Here is a 21114-nt window from a genome sequence, read left to right as displayed (position 1 = left end):
AGGGTTTGGACGGTGACATGGTGTGATAGGGTTGTAGACACACAGAGTTAATAGACGAGTCAAAATTTATTAAGAGGATGGGTGTCTCCGTGTCTGTCTTGTGTTGTGACATTTTCTTGTGTTTTTCACACCAAAACTGCATTTTTTGTGTCACATCACAATTCATATTTTGATAGAAAGATTCCTTTCGGTTTTGGATAGCACCTTCCTTTCCCTTTCCTTCTGTTTCTACAGGTTCACCCCCACACAGACACCTGCTACCTCCACACTTTCTACTTGCTACAAACAAACTACTGCATTATTCAATTATAATACCCCATAAATAAATAAATAAATATATTCCATGGGTTATTACACTGTTAGAAATAATACATAACACATGTATAACATTTTATACAATAATTTAATACTCAATTTTTTATACCACCGTTGTTAGTATATATGTTGTAAATGGATATGCATATAGTTGATGAGGATTGAATGAAAAAGTTGAAATTAATCAAAAATTTGTTATCGGTGGAAAATGGTGGAAAAGGTGGGTGAGGAGAAAGCAACATGTGGGTGGAGAAATACATAACATAGGGGACAAAAAATTCCATATGGACTGTTTATATCCATGACTACAAAACTAAAAGTGAAAAACAAAAAAAAAATGGTTTATTCCTCTTTGGGGAAGGATGAAATGTTTGTAATCTTTCCTTCTTTTTATACTTTGCTTGTAAAACCTAATCCTAACTTTTAGGGTTAGCCTTTGTATTACACAAAGAAGTTTTCTTGGCCATGATTTCTTGAGTGTGTTTTTTTGGTTCCAGAAGTTGTTTCCTCAGAAAACAACACTGTTGTAAAAAAGACACCATTAGGGACAACCATTGTTGTCTTATATCCCTCATGCTCACCATCTGGAAAGTAAACAGTGAAGGAAAGAGACAAAGGTTGTTCATAAGAAGATAGGTTCACTGGATCACCATTCCAAAGAAAATCTCTCAGTAAACTTTTTTCACATTAGATTTTAGTTCAAAAATATAAAGCACGAGCCTTTTACACAACTTGGTTCTTCTCATTAAAACCAAAATATGTGGCAATAAACTGATTGAGCAGTGAAATTCAATGTGTTTGCTTACAGGGACATCACAACTACTTTCGATATTTTTTCTTTCTTAAGAAACAGTGACATCTTTCCTGATAAAGACATTACAAAGAACTTGTCTTCACCTGTCCCAAGATAAAGTAACATTAATTTAAGAAACTTCTGAAGTGAATTATTTTGCTCTCTTTTTTTCTTCTACTTCAGTTACATAATTCTGATAAATAATTTACAACAAAACTAACAATCATTTTGATCTAAAAAGTAATACTGGAGTCCATTAGCCAAAGTGAATTAATTAGTGATTAAGAGAGTATTATTTGTTAATTACCTTTGATAAGAGTACAAAAATAAAGATATCCTTGATTTATAAGGCTTCTAATCAAAGTATTACAAAGGGAGAAAACTCTTGAGTAACCATAAATTACCAATTGTAGATTTGCCTAGTTCATTTTTCTTCTAATAATTAACATATAATTAATTTACATGACATAAATTTCAATGTCTGCAGGATTGACATAGAGTCTCTTGGAATTTGTGCATCACATATATGTTGGACAGGAACAGAACAACAGATCTAGTAAAAGATATGGTTTTATTCGGTTGGCATTTTCTGTCCTTAGTGTGTGTTCTTCAACCATTAATTTTGCTGCACTTTATTCATCGTCTTCAAAGGTCTCTTTACTTTGGTGGACAAGTCAGGAACCAAGCAAAGAAAATCACGAATTCCCTTCAAAATATGATCATATATTCGTATATATGATGATACTGTGATACCAACCATAACTTCCATTTTTCATGCATAACAATATTTCTTTTTCACTGAGATACTGGTACTTGTTTTGAATTTTCCAACCTACTAGCTAGAAACAACAGTTCCTTAAAAATGATTAAAATAAAAGGGTCAGAACTTAAGAAGAAGATCATGATAATAAGAATATATGTATTATCTATAGAAATAGATTATTACAATTAATGTATGAGTTATTGAGAGTTTACCTATGTGAAACATTGATATTAATTGAAAGAGCCAGTGTTATCGGCGAATCCATATGGATGAAGAAACTTTTGTCGTTGGTCTACTTCCCAAATCTGACCACCGTTATACTGAAAATTATGTTTTTGTCAGAATACACGAAAAGAGAAAACCCTTCTCTCTTTTAATTATTTATCCTTTGATAATTTTCTATAATATTGTAATTATCTACTACTACTATTCAGTTTATCATTTAAACAAATTAAAATAAACTACTTTTAGAATACTATTCTTAATCAGAAGTAAAGGTTTTGAACGAAAAAAGAAATTCCCTTCAAAGAAAACCAAAACATATAAGGAAGTGACTTGATTCATCTAAACATACCTCAAAGAAGGCATTTGGCCTGTGGGGTTGAAGAAAAGATGAGGATGAATAATCCAAAAGATAGTCATCATTATTAGCGGTGGGGAAGCTGCTAGTAGTGGTGGTCAGGGTGGTTGTGTCAGCAAAAGCAAGTGCCTGGTTTGGTCTGCATTGTTCCACACATGGTAGTAGTGATGGGGATGCTGCATTATTTAATTTCTGAAATTCAGTGGGACAAAGTCTCATCATTACTCATATTTCAGACAAAAACAACAATAATCTATCATTAGCAGATGAAAAAAATATGTTTACTATTTTTCTCTCCTGATCAGGTCTAACCATGAGGGTGTCTAAGTCCATTGCCAAGTCAAAGAACATGGGATTCACAGAAGCAAGTTTCATTGACAAGAACTGCAGAAGAATATACAGTTATAAAGCTAAATCGTTGCTTAGACATTATAAGTAATGAACAATGTGGAATAGCTTCAAAAACGAAAAGAAAAAAAATTATATAATTGTTGTGCCACTACCTCCACTTGATTCTGTAAGGACTGAACATAATTGATTATTTCGTCCAACACAAGGGCCTTTCCGGTTACCTAATAATATTTATGAAGCAAATCAAATGTAGCTGTCAAGAAGGGTTGACAGAAACAAGTAAATGCCTCAAGGGAGTTGTATATGAATGCAATTCAAACATGTAAGATTAAAGAAGTGAAACTTCACCTTATCACAGCCTGGCACAAGTCGCTGCAACGTCTTCATCCTTTCACTTATTTTCTCTCTTCTCACCTGAAATAATCCATTTATTATTCATTTTTGCAACATTCAAAATGAAGCATGATTTTTTTTTTTTGGCATTATGGTATATATTCAACTAGTCACCTAATATTGAAACATATATACACAAACACACTGGTTCATAGTTGTTAAGAGTGATGTATTTTGTACCCTTTCAGCTAGGCTGTGGCTATCTGTTGCTTGACCCCTTCTTGCTCTAACGTGAATATACCCTGTTGGAGGATCTTCTGGACCTTTTTTCTGATCCTTCTTCACTTCTTTTGGCTTGTCTTCTCCTTGATCCCCACCATTGCTATTCTTTTGTTTCTTCTTTGCCTCTTCTGCTGAGTCCTGTAATAATTTACAAAGTAATTAAGCATCACTTAATTGTATTAATAAAATGAGTGCCAACAACATTAACAACACCTCTTCTATTACAGTTTCTACTATAGGTTAATTTGTAAAAGAAATTATAAAATCATAAATAAGGACTGAAATTTCTAACAACTTAAAGTTAATTATAAAAGATACTTTAATTAGAAAGAGTGTGTTGTTGACATTTCTCAGTTAGCAATTATTGTGTCTAGTTAACATGTGTTTGAAGATAAGGAAAACAGAAAAAATGGTTTTAAAAGTTCACCATTGATAAGGGGCTGCTGCTCAAGGAAGGTTCATTTCTTGCTCTTCTCTTCTTCTGCACCGGGGTCACCTTTTGAGTGACCTGTTCATCACCTTTTTCGAGCTTGTCCACAACCATGGATGTCTGAGGACTATAGTTTTTTATCACAGAAGGGTCAGTGTCACTGATGGTAGTAGCCTTGGAGGTTTGATCAGCGGAGCTAGATTGTTGATTAGTGACACTATTGAGAGACGTTTCCTGATGAAGAGTATTGTGAAAATGATGAGAAGGAGGAAGGGTAGTGGTGGTGTTTATAAGGGGTTGTTGGTCCCCCAAAGAAGAGAGTTTGTTTATGGAAGGAGTGATTGAGAAGGTTGGGGAGTGAACTAGAAAGGGATGGTAGTATTGGGATGAAAAAGCTGCCATTTGAGAAGAGGTTTTGGGTTGGAAAATCAAAGATGAATTGTGGTGAGGAAAGTGATGGAAGAAGAAAAGCAAGGGTGATACTCAAAGGTTTGCAGTATGCAGATGTATCAGTAGTTTGGACTCAGCAAAAGTTGGTCTGTGAAAAACTCAGAAGCCAGGCCTATATATAAAAGATCTTTGCCACATAAAATGCTGAAATCTTTATGCAGTAACTCATTCTCATGCAGAGACAGTACATTTGACTGGTCTAATCTTATCAACCCGTTTTATTTTTATTGTTTTATAATACTGTCATCAACTCAAACTTTTTCTCTAACGTGATTGTCAACAATAAATGAACCACAATAGTCATCACTTGATTCATTTTTCTAACAAAACATTTTCTAACCATTACCCATGAATAAAAGATAGCAAAAAAAAGTTATAATTTATAATGCTATTGATTGATTCTTGTTTTGATTTTTAAGATAATAAATAATAACACCATACATAAAATTGCAATCTTCTCCAGATGCAAAATTCATGTTTCAATTTTATTTTACTTTAGAACTATATATTTTTCTTTTTAATTACTATAAATAACTTATTCTTCCATTATTTTAATATCATTTTTGTATTTTTTTAATTCAGTCTCCCACATTTTTCTCGTACCTCTTTGTATCTACCTATATACATTTGAAAGTTATAACTAATAAGAGTCATTATATGAAAAAAAAAATGTTTACAGATAGGCACTATATATTAAGTATTGATTGAGATCAAATAAATCCTATTACCTGTATTTCTTTCTTATTTTTGAATAAATTTTAATTTATTTAATCTTTATTTTAGCAACTAATATTTAATAAATAATTTTAATATTTTTTTTAAGATGACTACTTTTAAGACAAATTGTTAGTCTCATTTTCTGTAACTGTTATAAAGTCAATTGTTAACATTTGTGAAAAGATTAAATAGTTTTTTTTAGTTAGTTGATGTACGACTTTTGTTTTACTTACTAATACCATATTAGAGACAGTAGTTACACTAATTTTTGGCAATAAAGTGCACAGAAAGTTCTTTGGCAGAAAAAATATTTATATTCAACAGAAACATATATAGATTGTGCAGTACTTGAAGTTGTGAAGTGTCCTTGCCCAAAATATTAGGGGGTTTATTTACAGGTAAATTCAGCTAGTAGAACAGTGCTACGAAATAAAGGAATACCTAGCTAATGAGGTACTTCCCAGATGTATGCTTTAGCTTTCGATATTTTATATATAATCATATCACAAAAGTTAAATTTGTGAACCAACTCTCAATATAATTAATTAATAATCTATCTTTCATATATGATTTACATGTATTATAATGTAACTGACATAAAATTGATTTCTTTTTAACTCTAAATTTTATACCTCATAAATAAATATTTTGTAATAAAAAAAAATTAAAAAAAATTAATATTTTTTAATACTTCAACATCTATTATAATATTATAACATTCTCGATAAATTAATCTAAACATTTTAACATTCACACTGAAAATTAACATGATATGTAAAAATATTTAACAAAAACTCATTTCAATAATCTTTTTTAATGTCTAAAATATCTAAAGTTTAAACTAAAACTATAAACTAAAAGATATTTTTGAAAGTTTTAAATATATATATATATATATATTTATTGTAATAGCTTAATTTATCAGGATTATGAATAATTATCACTTCTCATTCAGAATTCAGATTGATTAATAACAGATGTCTTGTAAGAAAACTGATATAAAGAATACACAATTGAGTTTTAATTAATTTTTGTTCTCTTAACTAATTCACATGGCAAGTATATATTAGTTAATTTGGCTATTAAAGTTAATTTTTTTAAGAACTTATTTTTTATTTTTCAAAAAGTATCCTCAAAATCATTGGAACTCATCATCTCACTTTTTTTTTCTCAGTTATCTTCCTACTGATTAGTTAACTTGTAATAGTCATATTCTTCAGTCTATGTAAGAGAGGATAAGGATTCAAGAAAAATATTTACAAGTTGCTAATTTAAGCAATTTTTTTTTAAACAGCAAATTAACAAGTTTCCCCTTTAAATGAGTTTTCTAAGCAATTAAATGTGTTTTCTAAACTGTATATAAACTAACAATTAAATATTAATTTTCTAAACATAATCCTAAATAGAAATTAAATTGTAATTAATGCACTTGAAAAAGGTAACGATTAATTATGTATTTGAGCGACACTGTTAATTATAGAATGACATTAAAGTGTTTGAGAAAAGGACCAAAATTTTAGACTTTCTAATGAAGTATTTATGGTTGAGATGTGTTTGGACTGTTATGGAAAAAACTCGTGTAAACAAACAGGAATATGTGGGGTCGTAATTAAAAGCGATTCATGGAAGAAATTAATTAAAAGAACTACTCAAAGTCGCACTCAAGTATAACATATCAAAAAATGAAATTATACATATATAGATAGATAAGATGTCAAAGTTTTTCTTTTTTATATAAAAATAGACCTTTGGGAGAAACTTGTGAAAACATATCTTTGGACTTATTTAATTAGATAAATTGAACATAAACGTAAAAAAAAAAAAATTATGTAACAAGTGGGAATATATTTATTTTTGTATACCTAGCTTGGTAAGAGCATTAATTATATGAATGCATATAAAACATACATTCCTTTGATTTATAATATAATAAATTATAAAATATCACGGTCAATATAGTTTCATATCGCTTCAAAGTCATACACTTTCCTCCTTTTACCTTTTAAGATATTCTTTTAAAGATAAAATCGTAACGAAACACTGACTTTCAAAGCGAATAATATTTCAGATGTAGTGATTGAACTTAACAATGTTGTCCAACAAACTTGAGATCAGAACAATTACTAATAGAAAGGTTTTTATTTAATTTTGATATATTCTGTAATGGTAAATTTAAAGTTATATTTGAAATATTTTTTTCAATTGATTGTTACACAATTTTTTATTTTTTTTTAATAAGTGAATGAAAGATACAGAAGGCCATAAGGTCTTAATAGGGACACACACAAGCTTGTCCGCGTGAAGCAAAGGCGATAAACCTGACAGATGGATAAAAAGAATTTGAAAATTATTTAAGAATATTTTTTAAGTTTATCTGATTTTAAGTAGCATATTTTTTTTATTATATATATTTTAATTTAAAAGATTAAAAAAGTAAATTTTTAACAAAAGAAAATAAAAATAAAAAACCATCCAAACCAAATCGTATAATTTGGTTTTGTTTGATTCAAATGATTTTTCTTTTTATTGAAACAAACTGAAATGCACATATTTTTTTATATTACGAGTTTCTAACTGTGAAAGGTATTTGCTTGTAGAAGAAAAGAGCTCCAGTAACACATTTGTTATTAATATTATTAAAAGATAAAATTATCTAATTAAAAAATAAGACCAAACAAATATAATGGTAATAGAAATCCATACCTGTAGTTTACACATTCCAAAGAATAGGTTTCTAACCTATTAAAAAAAGCACAAATTTTAAAATTTCACTCCCATAAAATTATGAATTATCTATACTATTATAAATTAATAGAGTGAAATTCTCATTCTCCCACACTTTCTCAATTATATTTGATTTGATATTGTTTTGAAGCAATATTATTATTAATTTTATAATAATTATTATGATCATTATTAATTAATATAATTATTACTATTCATAATAATAAATAATAATTATATTAATAATTATTTATAAATTAGTTTATAAATTTATAAACTAATTTAAATATCAATAATTTTTTAAATATATAATTTAGTTGTTAATATAATAACTAATTTTTTTCTCTAAAATTGATATTTAATTAATAATTTTTTTTATAGTGTCCTACTTTTACCATTTGTATCTCTTCACCACTTCAACATCTCTATCTTAACTCCATGCATTGAGCATTTGTGTCTTAACTCACCATCTAGTTGACTTTACAGCTATTATGAATCTTAACATTAGATTATTATATTTGAAAAGTTTGTTTAATTAATGAATCCTTCTTTCATAGATGTATTTTGTATTTTTATTCCTTATATTGTGCATTGTTTTCTAATTTTATCTTTATTTTTTTTCATTTTGTCGAGAATTTCTCTTTCTTCTTTAAATGAGTTCAATTAAAAAGATTATGAATACAAGGGAAAGAGTGAGGGAAAGGCAAGATAGAATTGGTAAGGATGCTGGTAAGATCGAATATAGGATAAAAAAAGCACAGTTAACTGAGTCAAAAGACTAATAATGAAAAATACACAGCACAACAATATTTTGGAGACTTAATTCTAAGGGCACTACTGATATGATCCAGAGCTATGAAGTGCTTTTCTGATACTAGTAGCCAAAAACCTTGTGTCATGAGAACAATGTCACGTTCCACATGAATTCAAATTTGAAAATCAAGTATTTAACTCTGTTTATCTCAGTACATATGATGAAATCGACCTTAAATGTGTTTCATGTCATGTGATATATGCCGAATTGTGAATCGTCTTCATGTGCGCAGAGACTTCCAACACTCTTCAATTATCCAAATATCTTCATCTATACACACTTCTGAAATCTCTCACAGCAACATCTTACAAACTATATTTGAGAATTCAAATTCATTTTCTGCCTTTAGAAGCCATAAAAAATGAAATGAATTTATTCATAATGCCAAAACAAGCACAAACACAATCTATAGTACAATGTTTTTGTGTAGTACACATGATAACTTGGTGTTTCTGATAATGCTCCTCTGTATATATTTTTTTCGAGTATTATTCTTAGTTGAAGTTTCGATATTGACAAATTTGACTACGAAGCATTGCACGAATAATGGCACATTTAATCACTGTCTATATGTATAAGATATAACCATTGTTGAACGTGATTGGTTACTGTCCACTCTTTGACCACTTGACGAATGCTAAAAAATTTCATCTATTTAATAAAAAAATAAAAAAAAGATGCGGAGGAGGTGTTTCAGAAGGCTCAACTCAAATTCTAGTTTTGGATGAAGCACAAGCTGCATTCCTTTACTTATTCTTTCGTAGACTGGATTCTTAATCCAATGCTTTGCATTAGAAGTTATAATTAGGACTCCCAGATGCCAAGAGTTTTAAGACTACGACCTATACTGGATTTATAGTTGGTTGGAGGTGTTGGTGGGTTTGTCACGGCCTACAGGTGGTGCAAGATGGAAATGACATATGTGCTTGTATGCAAGGGAGTCAAAAGGAATGTTAAAGACATGATGGAGGATTCTGTTTTGATGTGTCTTATAACAGACCAATAGAGGCATGGTGTATGCTGGTTCAGGGTTCTGTGTAAGTCGAAGTTGTAAACTCCAACCAATCTTGACAAGTAGGAAGTTGGTTTCTGATAAAAGTGAGCTTAAAATGAGCAAATAGGGGGAAGCCAAAGTCCAAAAAGGAGCGAATGGAAGATGCTGCATTGAAGTGATTAATTTTGTGACAAGTGTTACAATCGTGCCACTGCAAGCTGGGTAGAAGGAATGTCAATGAAGTGGTGGAGAAAACCAATATTTTGGTGTATTTTGATGGTTTTGTAGCTGCAATTTGCAGTGCTTATAACATTCCAATACGAGCACGATACTAGCTGGAATAGGATGTCTAGTTTATGCAGCAAACATTATATATCTATTGCTTCTAGGGTGTCTATTCATCTCTTTATTCTTGAAGATTCTTAATGTGATTTGCTTTATGTAAAAGGGTTGTGATACCCCTTTTGTATTCTCTTAATTTAATTTATTCTTTACTGATAAAAAAATAAAAAAAATTTAAAATTATTTGTCAGTATATAATTTGAAATGAAAAGTATGTTAGTATAGTTTTGCGAATGTTCAACTAATATGATATTGATAATATATAACATTTTTTAATATATTTAAATTAAAAAGTTTTATAAATTAAAAAGTTAGTGCCGTACCAATTAATAGACATGAACAGAATACTAGTTAACCTATAGTCGACCCAAATTGTTATAGCTCTTTGACAAATCAATTAACAACTGATGAATCCACACAACATTCCAAACCATATATACATGTTCTCATCAATACGTAAGTCATAACTAGAAAACTTCTTTGCATACGTCCAATATACATTTCATGTATTTCTCTACAAAACACACATATGTAAAACTTTTAAAACATTTTCCACTTTGGGATTCTATATTCCTTTGTGCAAATACATGCATCATGCATATCTTTCTCTACCTTTTTGGGTGTTTTCCTGCAACGTTTGTCTTCATTCAACCATTCACACTGATTTCCACCATGCATGTTGCAGTACTGCATGCGTGTACCAATATGATGAATGTTGAAGTATTTTCACGGTTTTTTTAACGAGATGAAAAACTTTGAATATATTTCCTTTTCTATCTTTCACAGAATAGATTGGTTAGGCATGCTTGCCAGCTAAATGAACCAAGGCATTGATGAGTACCATGACTTGTATATCGATCGTTAGAATGAGTTTCATACACAGCTAGCTAGTAACTAGATGAATGTTGGCTATAGACAAGACATTGATTCTGATTTATATGCATTCATACAAGAGTTTCTCAGTCAAATGAACATGCATATGATAAAAGTTATGATCAAAGTTACACTTGTTATATTTTGATTGAAAAATAGTGGCAAAATACTTTTAAAATAGTGTTAGTACTTAAATATTTTGTCTTTCATTTCATCGTTTACGTACAAAGTTACTTTCATTTGTCAAACCTGTCATTTATCAAAGAGTAATGACAAAGCAATCACTCTCTAACATTCATAATTTCTCTTTATTTATCATTTTGTTTATCATAGTATTATGATGAGTGTTTCACGAGTACTTTTGTTTTTGATTTGATGCATGGAAGCGACCATGTACGATGACTCCCCAAGCCATAATCAATGGAAAAGGTAGAGGTTCCATAAGTCTTTTAAGGAAGAAAAATGATTTTTTTTCATAAAATAAAATTCTTAAAAACTAAAATTAAAAAATTGTGTATGAGAATTTCTACAAGTTAATTTACTTTTAAAACTAACTTTGATTTATAAAGAAATTTATTTTATTTTTTAAAAAAAATTATCTTTTATAGAAACTTGTAGGGAAAGTTAAGGAGAAAGTCATCCGAAATATATACAAAAAAAAATTATCTATGTTTTTTTGTATGTTGGAATTAGATTATGATTTCTTTCCATCTGAGCCGTGATGTTATTTAATCAAGTTTTTTGGAAAGTGATTAAAAGAAGGTTAGCTTAACTAAATCATGTTTAGAGTGGCAACAAGAAAAAAAATTGCGTTCCACCAAACTTTAAAAGTAGGAATGGTAAAACGGATCACTTCATACGTCATTATTTAGGTGGGTGATTTCACTTTTTGAACTCATCAACTTGTACTGGTTCCGATTCGTCTAACTTGACAATCCAGTAGGGTAGAGCGACTTGACCTGTCAACCAGTCATTTTTTATTTTCGACACTTATAACAAATGATCTCATACTTTTTTAATAAAATTTTGTGATGGTCAATATTTATATAGAATTTTATTTACATTAATTTTTTCATATATCATTTGATTGATTGAAGTATTGTTGATATTTATTTTATTTTGTTAGATATTAAAACTTTTTTATTAAAATATTAAAATTTGATTTAATTTCATTATTCTTTCTTATATTTTTATGGTTCAAAAAGTGATATCAATTATTATAACTAAGTAAATATATCTAAAAAAAAAAATTAAAAAAAAAGTTGAATAGTGGAAGGTTAGCTCAATCTATGATTAAAAAACAAGTTACTATTTTGATTTTGCCACCTCACTTTTGACAGGCTAACGATGGATCGGGTGACTCCTTTGCCATTCCTATTAAAAAGTCACAATAACAAATAGTTTTTTTTTTCTTTAAAAAAATAGTTATTTCACCTTTTTCATGAATTTGGAACACCATTGAACGATTCTCGTTTTATCTGGATGCTCTATACAAATAAAGATAATTTGATAAGCATATTATATGTTAACCAAGTAACCCTAACCCATTTTCAGTCCATAAATGATCATTTTCATATCTATTTCTTACTTATTTGCAAAAACCTTACAAAACACTTTTAATTTATGTTCAACTACCTCTATAGAATAATGACACCATTTTCAATCCGATATTACATACATTTAAGTTTAAAAATATATGGTTAGGTTGGTGATGAAAGTATGAAAAGAAAAGTCATGGATTCAAATTTTTCATTAAGGAAAACTAACATATTAATTACTAATATTTACCAATTAAATAAAATTAAGCCCTCATTTAAAAAAAAAACAACAAAGTTAGATTTCATTATACTATTTTAATCTCCATGATATGCACATCACCATTTTTTAACATTTAATTTTTTTAAAAACATTTTTTTATTTTTCTCTCTTACTTATATTTCCTTTTTTGTTATACTTGAACATTATATTCATTCAATTACACTAATAATATAAGTAAGTTGATTGAACAATTTATTTGAAGGCAAATTAGGAATTAACGGTAAAAATCAAAAGATCACTTGTGTTAGAACAAATGGAAAAAGCTAAAACTGCGAATAATTTGGGATAAAGTAGGTTTAAACACATAATGTTTATAATAAATTGAATTATATATATATATATATATCTTAAATATAAAATTTTATATTTTTAAAAATTCATATAATTTACTTATATGTAAATTAAGTTAATACTTTTTATTTATAAGAATGATAATTATTATAATTTAAGATATCATTGTTCTAAAATTGTTTTTGAATTAAAATATCCATACATTTATTGATTTTTTTTATAAAATTAATTTATTGTAGAAGAACTTTGGATGCCATGATTTGATCGATTTGTTTATGAAAAATAGCTATAAGTGAGTATTTTTTTTATAGCCATAGCATGTTTTTAGGCCGGCAAATGTGTTTCTTTGGGTTATATTTTCTATCTGCACCCCATAAGTTGAAAGTTCCCGCTTTGTTTTTCAAGTTTATAAAATAATATATTTTGAATTATGTAATATAGAAGTTTTTTTTACTTTAAAATTGTATAATTTTAAATTTATTTTTATTTTCAGACTGTACAACCCTAAAATAATTTTTGCTTGATTTTTCTTATTTTAAATTATACTATTTAAAACTATTTTTTTTCATAAAAAAGCTTTGAAAATATGAATTTAGGAATGTCTCTTTCTTTCGATTGAACAATCTCAAAAAAACTGCTTTTGCATAAAAAAATTCAATCAAATTATATAATTAATGACACCTTAATGATTCCTTTGCATAGAGTGGACACTGTTCACTAAAATAGAAAAATAAGAATTCTTTATGTTTGTATTGATTCAATTTCTAAGATAGAAAGATAATGAATTATGGGAGAGCTGACTATGATAGGGTTATTTTTTTTTACTTTTTATTAAAATGGGTCCGTTTAAAAAAAAATACAAATTTAGGCAAGTCGTGCCAATTCAGCACGACTTCATATGCACAAATCGTCTTAATTAGACACGACTTTGCCATGTCATACTGAAGTCGTGTCAACTTGGCACGACTTCTGTCATGTCATACTGAAGTCGTGCCAACTTGACTCGATTTCAATATGACATGGCAGAATCGTGTCAAATTGAAACGATTTGTGCATATGAAGTCGTGCCGAATTGACATCACTTGTCTAAATTTGTATTTTTTTTAAACGGACCCCATTTTGGTAAAAAACAAAAAAAATAACCCCATCATAGTAAAAAAACCCGCAATAAAATCACTCTCTGAGTGAAGAAAAGAGAAATATGACAAAAGTTAATATTATAAAAAGTCAAAATTATCCTTAACTTTTTTATACACATAAAATAACATTTTATATATTACAATAATAATAAAAAATTATTTTTGATTTGATTTCATTAAAATATTTTGTATATGTATTTATAATAAGAATAGAAATATTAAATAAAAATAAAACTATGTTTTTTACATAAAAAAATTATTTGAAGTTAAAATAAAAGTTTTTAAAATTGATTACATTCCTAACTATATAACTGAGAATTTACTTTATGATAATTTTTCATATGTTAAGTAATTTATAATTTGTTTAAAAATAATTATTTAACAGTATTTTGAATAAAATTTATAAACAAATTCACTCTAACATATCTTAATCCAATTAATCTAATTTCTTTTACAATTTCCTCTTAAATCACTATAAATTCATTTTCTAAAATTTTCTTCCTAATCCAAAAAATTTCATAATAATGTAACTTTTTCTAAATATATAATTTTTTTCTAAATATATAAAACGTATAAAATATGAGATAGAAAATGTAAAATAGAAGAAAACAAAGGACGAAGAAAGAAGAACAATAGTAGTATATAAGAAGGGATGTTTTCTCCACAGTATTTTCTGAAATATCCAAATTATTTTAACAGTTTTAAGTGATTAGAATAAAGCGTTTTATAAATAAAATGTGTCTTCGAAATAGGAAATTCAGTAGGAAAAAATTACTTTAGAATATTTTTTTTTAAATATATTTTTTGACTTTTAAAATATAAATTCAGAATTTATAAAATGTTCTAAAAATTATGTTCTCAAAAATACGCTTTTCTTTTTTGCACTGTAGTAGTTGCTTCTTACACCTCTTATTACTCTGTAATGTAACCGCCTATGGTATGAGTGATGAAAAATCCTAAAAGTGTTTGGATTGATACTCCATATCCTATCCTTAAACCCCTAAACCCTATCAAGAACGAACGTTGGACCCTAATTGACCAAACCCATTCTCCATGGCCATCGCTACCTTAAAGTTCGCCTGCAAACCCAATCCCCTTCTCCGCTCTGCTCCCTTCCAGTGTGTCCGCAAGGTATCACCGTTTCTCTGAAACCGCAGACACCATTCTCCATTTTCTTTATCTTCTTTCCCTCTTTCAATTCTCTGTCTCCGTGTCTTTTTATTTTCCTAGGTTGTTCCAAAATCTCTCCCTACGCTTGAGGTAGAGGAATGTAGGGGCTCAACTCGTGAACGAGGCAAGGGGACTAACGAGCTAGGTTTTTCTTTTTCAAATGCTTAATTCGATTTTCTTGTATTCATTTATTGAACCTGCTGCTTCTGCAAGCTTATTTCTTACACGTGTTGAATTGATGAAGAAAATAATAGCAAGGTCCCGGCATGGAAGAAATTGGATTCCAAAGAGCTTGGACTTCGAAATTCCATGATAGCAGTTCCAACCAAAAAGGTTCTGAATGTGCTAAAGAAAAAGGGTTCGTGCTAATCTCACTCCTCATGTAGCTTTCTCAACCCGGGTTGGTGTGGAATAGAAGAAGAGTTTTTTTTTATTTTATTCGTGTTTTCATATATGAGGAAAACAGCTGATTTGCGCGTGTGTGTTTGTGGAGTGTATTCTTTTCTCTGAACATCTTGCCTTTCGCTTGTACGTGAATGATATTTTTTTTTTTCAGTTATGAATGGCTGTATCGATTGATTCAAAGTGAAAAAAAGAACTGGGCTATAGTTCGTTCTTCCTGAACATGTGCATAATTTGTGATATAATTAGAAGCCGCTTACCTGTGACTGTGCAAGACATTGTTTGCTCAAGCTTTTAGCAAGTGCAGGGCATTTTTTGTAGTCGTTGTTTGCTTGATTTTTTTTTCTGCCTGCACCAGGCTATTCAGTTGGAGATATACATTTTACTAAGTAACTAATAGGGGTCTGGAAATATTAATCTTTACATTTTTTTTATGTTCTTGGTGTTTCTGTGTGCACCCATTAAGATAAGATTCTACGATTTCTATGTTTGTGTCTGCAAGGGGAGGGAAGTGCATGACTGATAACCCCTTTTTCTTCTTGTAGGACATGATGTATACCTTGTAGGAGGCTGTGTTCGAGATCTTATACTAAAGCAAATACCAAAAGACTTTGATATTATAACTTCAGCGGACCTTAGAGAGGTTACCTTTATTTGTACTTTCATTTTCAATTGTTGATGTGTGTACATGGCAGTTTACTGAACAACTCAGTGGACTAAGAGACAAGTTATTAGTAATTAGAACGGCAACATGTGTTTTTTATATTGCCATTCTTAGTTTGTAATATCTGCAGTTTTCATAAAAGCTAATTTATACAATCTAGTTATTTGAGAATTTAAGTTTCTATATTCGGCTTTGCGTCTTCAGACCTTAACATTGCACAGTGAACTTGACTCAATTTGTAGGTGAGGAAAACATTTTCATGGTGTGAGATAGTTGGTAAAAGGTTCCCAATATGTCATGTTCATATGGATGGTACCATTGTTGAGGTTGGTACATTTCCGTTTTGATTTAAACATTTTACATTTCATTTGAACTATCTTTGGTGGGGGATTGCTATAATTTTTCCTTAAGGGCGGTTTTCTTTTCATATGATAGTTTTATTCTCCTTTCTAATTAGGTTTCAAGTTTTAATACTGGTAGATGGAAGTCGAGTATGTACTTCACTCATGATATTGAGGCACCTAATAACTGTGATAAGGAGGACTATCTTCGTTGGAGGAATTGTTTGAGTCGTGACTTTACAATTAATGGGTTGTGCACTGGTTCTTGCCACATTTAAAATAAAATTCTATTCCTTTTTTCTCTCTTCATTTGGCCTCAGATCTGTTTTCTGTAACATGACATCTCCACTTTGTATACAATACAGCTAGTTAGTTAACCAAATTCTCGCTCTTTCAGGTTGATGTTTGATCCATATGCAAGAATTGTCTATGATTACATGGGAGGAATGGAAGATATCACAAAAGCTAAAGTAAGCATGTATCTCTATGAAGCTGTTGTTTCTTATATTGCCCTTTCTAATCCGAAATTTGAACTTTATGTAACTTAATTTTCTGTCAATAGGTGCGAACAGTGGTTCCTGCAGCTACTTCTTTTCAGGAGGATTGTGGTGAGATTTTTGTGGAGGGATTAATGATGTTAAAAAAAACTACTTCATTCCCATACCCCATATGTAGTATGACTGTCTGACTCCATTTTGTTTTCTGCAGCTCGCATTTTACGTGCAATTAGAATTGCTGCTCGCTTGGGGTTTAGTATTTCAAGGGAAACGGCTCAATCTATTAAAAATCTTTCATATTCAGTGTTAAGATTAGATAAGGTTTTTAAAGTGATCTTCATGCCTGCTTTATTATATGCACACATCAGAATATCCTGACTTAGTTGCCCCTGTATAATTGTTTTAGGGTAGACTTGTGATGGAAATCAATTATATGTTGGCTTATGGATCTGGTGAAGCTTCTTTGAGGCTATTATGGAGATTTGGACTTCTAGATATTCTTCTCCCATTTCAGGTAGATGATGATTCTCTATTTTATTTTCGGAAACTCAGTCATGGAATGCTAGCCTAATTTAGATTTGATATTACAGGCTGCTTATTTTGTCCGTGGTGGATTTCGAAGACGGGACAAAAGAACCAATTTGCTTTTGGTAACTGCATCCTTCTTTAGGAACTTTAGACTTTATAACATGCGGCAATTTAGACTGTTTTACTGGCATTAGTCCAGTGGGGATAGCATACAAAATATAACTTTGCTAAACTAACTTAGAACATGTTATGTTATCATATTTATCAAATTGTGCATTAAAACGTATATCTATGTTTGGAAACTAATAATCTTTCTTCCCTGCTTTTACATGGATACTTGCAAATAACAATTAAACTCAGCATGCTGAATTCCTTGTTTCTACTTCGTGAAAAATGTTTATTATATCAGAACTTGTGTATTCTCATTACTAGGCGCTCATTCTTATTCAAATATTTTTACGGTATGAACCATTGAAAACGTCCCATTCCCTTAAATTAAAAAGACAAAAGGCTTTCAAGTTCTGAACAACTAATGGAAGGGGTGGGATTTTTTTTTTCTTTCCAATTTGAATATGGTTTATTAGATGATCTCAGGATAGTTCCATGTATTACTAGAGTATTAATTTGAATTGATAGAATCTTAGCATCACAGTTGCACATTTTTTTATTGGATCTTCTTGAATTTCGTCCGCAGTCTTTCTTCTCCAATGTTGATAAACTTTTGGCACCAAACCGGCCATGTCATAGCAGTTTATGGTAAGATATGTGCTACAGCATGGTCTGTTTATTGCTTTACTTTGTTAGCTATATGTGACAAACCTAATGTATAATGCTGAAAAAACAAGAGAATGACAACATCATAGTTATAAACGAGTTTTCCTTTTTGAGCTTGTCCTAGGATGGCATAGCCTTGAAGACACAAATATCAAATTTAAAAATCCTTTCTCCCCTTTTTTATTTCAGGGGAAATTTCTCAGAAAGAACGTTAATCTCCTGACTCTTTTACTGGAGTTAAGCCCTTAATATGCTTCAGTTTTCTTGTTTTATGAAGCTTTTCAAATTATGTAACATTATTTTTGGCATGTGTCAATGTGGCTTATAACTTGGAGAGAGTTCTGGAGCAATTGGAACACAGTTTTTCCCCTCCAAAAAAGATGTCCTAAGTAGGTTGAAACCCAATATCTCAAACACTACTGTGCTTGAAGATATCATCTTTGACCATTAGGGTAAATGCCCATAATCATCTATTCCATCTTTTGCCTCAGGTGCACCATTCAGCTATTATCGGACTCTTATTTTGAGATTATTTCTTAATGCTATTAGATTTAGTACAAGATGAATGAATTTGCACCTATACCTGGGTATGTCTTCTCCGCCGTTGATGAATCTTTCTACATGGAGGTTTTGGTTCTTCAGAAATTTATTTTCAAACTGATACTTTGGGAGCTTTTGATTGAACTCAGCTTTATATCTAAATTGTTTGATCACTTTGACAAGTTGTCTGTTATAATTATTGGGTTTTTTCTTCTATCATATTTCTTCAATTGTAAGAGTAGGTTCTAAAACTATCTGATATACACGTTTTGATATCTTTATAGGCTGATCACTACTTGGGTCACCAAAGCAACACTCACAACGAATCTATGCTTTCAGGGTTTCTGTCCTAGCATTACACAAAGCATTGAGTGATCAACCAAGGGATTGCTCGGTTGTTGCTGCATTTAGCCTGGCACTCCATAATGGTGGAAATTTGTCAGAAGCAATAAGCATAGCTAGGAGGATAAACAAACCACATGATGCCAGATTTCATGAATTGTTAGATCCTTCAGGTCTGGATGAAGAGGATTTGGAAGCTGAGATTCTGGATCTTGCCGAGTCTGTCAAAGGGTCATTGTTGCAGATGACAAATGGGCATTTGGTTTCTGGGGCTATGGCTGACTTTCCTCAAGCTCCTCATTCAGATCTGGTAAGCATATATGTATGTATGTATGTGTGTGTGTGTGTGTGTGTGTATATATATATATATTCTTTCACATAGATTTTATACATGCTTCTGGATAATGCTACCCAGCAGATGAACTGGACTAATATAGAACCCATTCGTTCATCATCCCATAAAAAAGAAACTCATTGCTTCCCTCAAATAGCGCACACACACACACACACACGCATATGCAAGCATCCAAAGAAACAAAAGATAGAAAGTGTAATCCTTGTCGCACAATTGACATCAATGTTTCTATTAAATTAAAGAGTAAGAAATTGAATTATATACCTGGAAAATTAAACTATTTTGATTGGCGATTGATGACAATGGTAGACAAGTCAATTAAAAACACAAACCAGATATTGGATGCTAATTGGATTATTGTCCTGCAATCTAAGGCTTTCTCTATTGATATTTTGGTTAATGGATCCTGGTTATCTTCATTAGATTGTACTATTAATCGTTAACAATTTGACAGGTGGTCATCCCATTATCAATGTACCTAAAAGCTCTCAACTTTTTTGATTGTGTAAGAGTAAGTGCTGGCAAGAATTTTTTGTCAAAGAAAGGTAGAGAAATTGATTACGAGTCCTTAGCTCGTGGAGACTTGCTAGAAGTAAGGCATGTGGTTGCAAGGATTGTATTTGATACAGTATATCCACTACACCTAGACCAAAATCAGTCCAAATAAGGCGAAGTTGTGAGGATGATTCATTTTGTCAAGGGTAATAATCGTTGAAAATTGGAATAATGTGCGGTGAAGGTCTAGCGCCAGCATTTGACATTGACGGGTACTTGCAGGAATTATCATCATTAACTTTGTCATGTGCAAGTGAATAGGCAGAAGATAGAAGAGGGACAAAAAGTTTCCACCCGCAAAAATAATTTTACCCTTTTCTTTTTGTTCCCAATTGTCTCATTATTTTTTAGTTTAACAAATATCAATCTTACATAGATTGTCTTGTTGATGTATATATATGACATTTTAGATTGTCAAATCATTCAATTGCCACAAAGTCAGTAATGTTTAATTTATTCATTAAATTGTCATACGTATCCTGTCTTGAAAAACAAAATTGCTGTCATCCCTTTTTGGCTCAACAGTACATCCAATACCAAGAAAAATTAAGGTTGACTGCATTTTCTTTTTCTTTGATTGATTTTTGAAGTTTTAGGCATAATTGGATTGAAATGAGAATCCTTAAAATATTAGGTGTAAAGTTTTGTTTATACAATATGTCATTGAATATATATAATAATAATAATATTATTATTATTAGATATGTTAGTGGATTTATTTATTTATTTTTGTATTATAGTAGAAATGTAGGTGATTACGGGCAGATTTTTAAGAAACATCGCCTTTTTCTTTTGCTACCATCCGTTTATCTTTATTGTAATTTTTTTGGCAAATCCTTTTATGGAAATTAAAAACTAGTTTTGTAAATAGCATTGTCCCCTAGATAGATTCAACAGAGACAGTCATAGCCTCTACATCAAGACCAGTTTCCTTTTT

At 30.2% G+C, this 21114-nt stretch overlaps 2 protein-coding genes across 11 annotated transcripts; one reads left to right on the top strand and one right to left on the bottom strand.

The window, feature by feature from the left end:
• Positions 1-1498: 1498 nt before the first annotated feature.
• Positions 1499-4390, bottom strand: LOC137812579 (uncharacterized). 2 transcript variants are annotated; one of them, XM_068614662.2, is made up of 8 exons: positions 3845-4390; positions 3376-3555; positions 3151-3216; positions 2955-3023; positions 2737-2835; positions 2446-2643; positions 2084-2191; positions 1499-1963 (listed from the first exon to the last, which is right to left on the bottom strand). In XM_068614662.2, exons 1-7 carry the CDS (start codon positions 4247-4249, stop codon positions 2102-2104), a joined length of 1107 nt encoding a protein of 368 aa, XP_068470763.2. In that variant the 5' UTR covers positions 4250-4390; the 3' UTR covers positions 1499-1963; positions 2084-2101. The 2 variants fall into 2 exon arrangements, with proteins under 2 accessions (XP_068470763.2, XP_068470764.2); XM_068614663.2 differs by having other exon boundaries at positions 2764-2835.
• A 10526-nt stretch (positions 4391-14916) lies between these two features.
• LOC137812578 (uncharacterized) lies at positions 14917-20650 on the top strand. Of its 9 annotated transcripts, none has more exons than XM_068614659.2 (14): positions 14917-15140; positions 15240-15324; positions 15424-15537; positions 16127-16224; positions 16488-16571; positions 16703-16836; positions 16984-17056; positions 17149-17194; positions 17295-17404; positions 17490-17597; positions 17674-17733; positions 18306-18367; positions 19265-19577; positions 20077-20650. In XM_068614659.2, the coding sequence occupies exons 1-14, from the start codon at positions 15063-15065 to the stop codon at positions 20287-20289; spliced, it is 1578 nt and encodes a 525-aa protein (XP_068470760.1). In that variant the 5' UTR covers positions 14917-15062; the 3' UTR covers positions 20290-20650. The 9 variants fall into 9 exon arrangements, 4 of the variants coding, with proteins under 4 accessions (XP_068470760.1, XP_068470761.1, XP_090155177.1 ...); XM_068614660.2 differs by having other exon boundaries at positions 14929-15140; positions 15434-15537; XR_016518846.1 differs by having other exon boundaries at positions 14931-15140; positions 17495-17597.
• Positions 20651-21114: the final 464 nt, after the last annotated feature.

This window comes from Phaseolus vulgaris, chromosome 2, assembly GCF_051622355.1.
Source record: "Phaseolus vulgaris cultivar YP4 chromosome 2, ASM5162235v1, whole genome shotgun sequence".
Classification (NCBI taxonomy): domain Eukaryota; kingdom Viridiplantae; phylum Streptophyta; class Magnoliopsida; order Fabales; family Fabaceae; genus Phaseolus; species Phaseolus vulgaris.
The sequence above is the reverse complement of the archived record's forward strand: the minus strand, read 5'-3'. Positions and strand labels throughout refer to the sequence as shown.

Coding starts and splice junctions, on each gene's coding strand:
- LOC137812579 (XM_068614662.2), bottom strand. CDS start 4,249: ATGGCAGCTTTTTCATCCCAATACTACCATCCCTTTCTAGTTCACTCC. Junction 2,644..2,736: donor CTGATCAGGAGAGAAAAATA/GTAAACATATTT, acceptor ACTGAATTTCAG/AAATTAAATAATGCAGCATC. Junction 2,192..2,445: donor GGCCAAATGCCTTCTTTGAG/GTATGTTTAGAT, acceptor CATAATTTTCAG/TATAACGGTGGTCAGATTTG.
- LOC137812578 (XM_068614659.2), top strand. CDS start 15,063: ATGGCCATCGCTACCTTAAAGTTCGCCTGCAAACCCAATCCCCTTCTC. Junction 15,325..15,423: donor CAAGGGGACTAACGAGCTAG/GTTTTTCTTTTT, acceptor GAATTGATGAAG/AAAATAATAGCAAGGTCCCG. Junction 19,578..20,076: donor AAGCTCCTCATTCAGATCTG/GTAAGCATATAT, acceptor ACAATTTGACAG/GTGGTCATCCCATTATCAAT.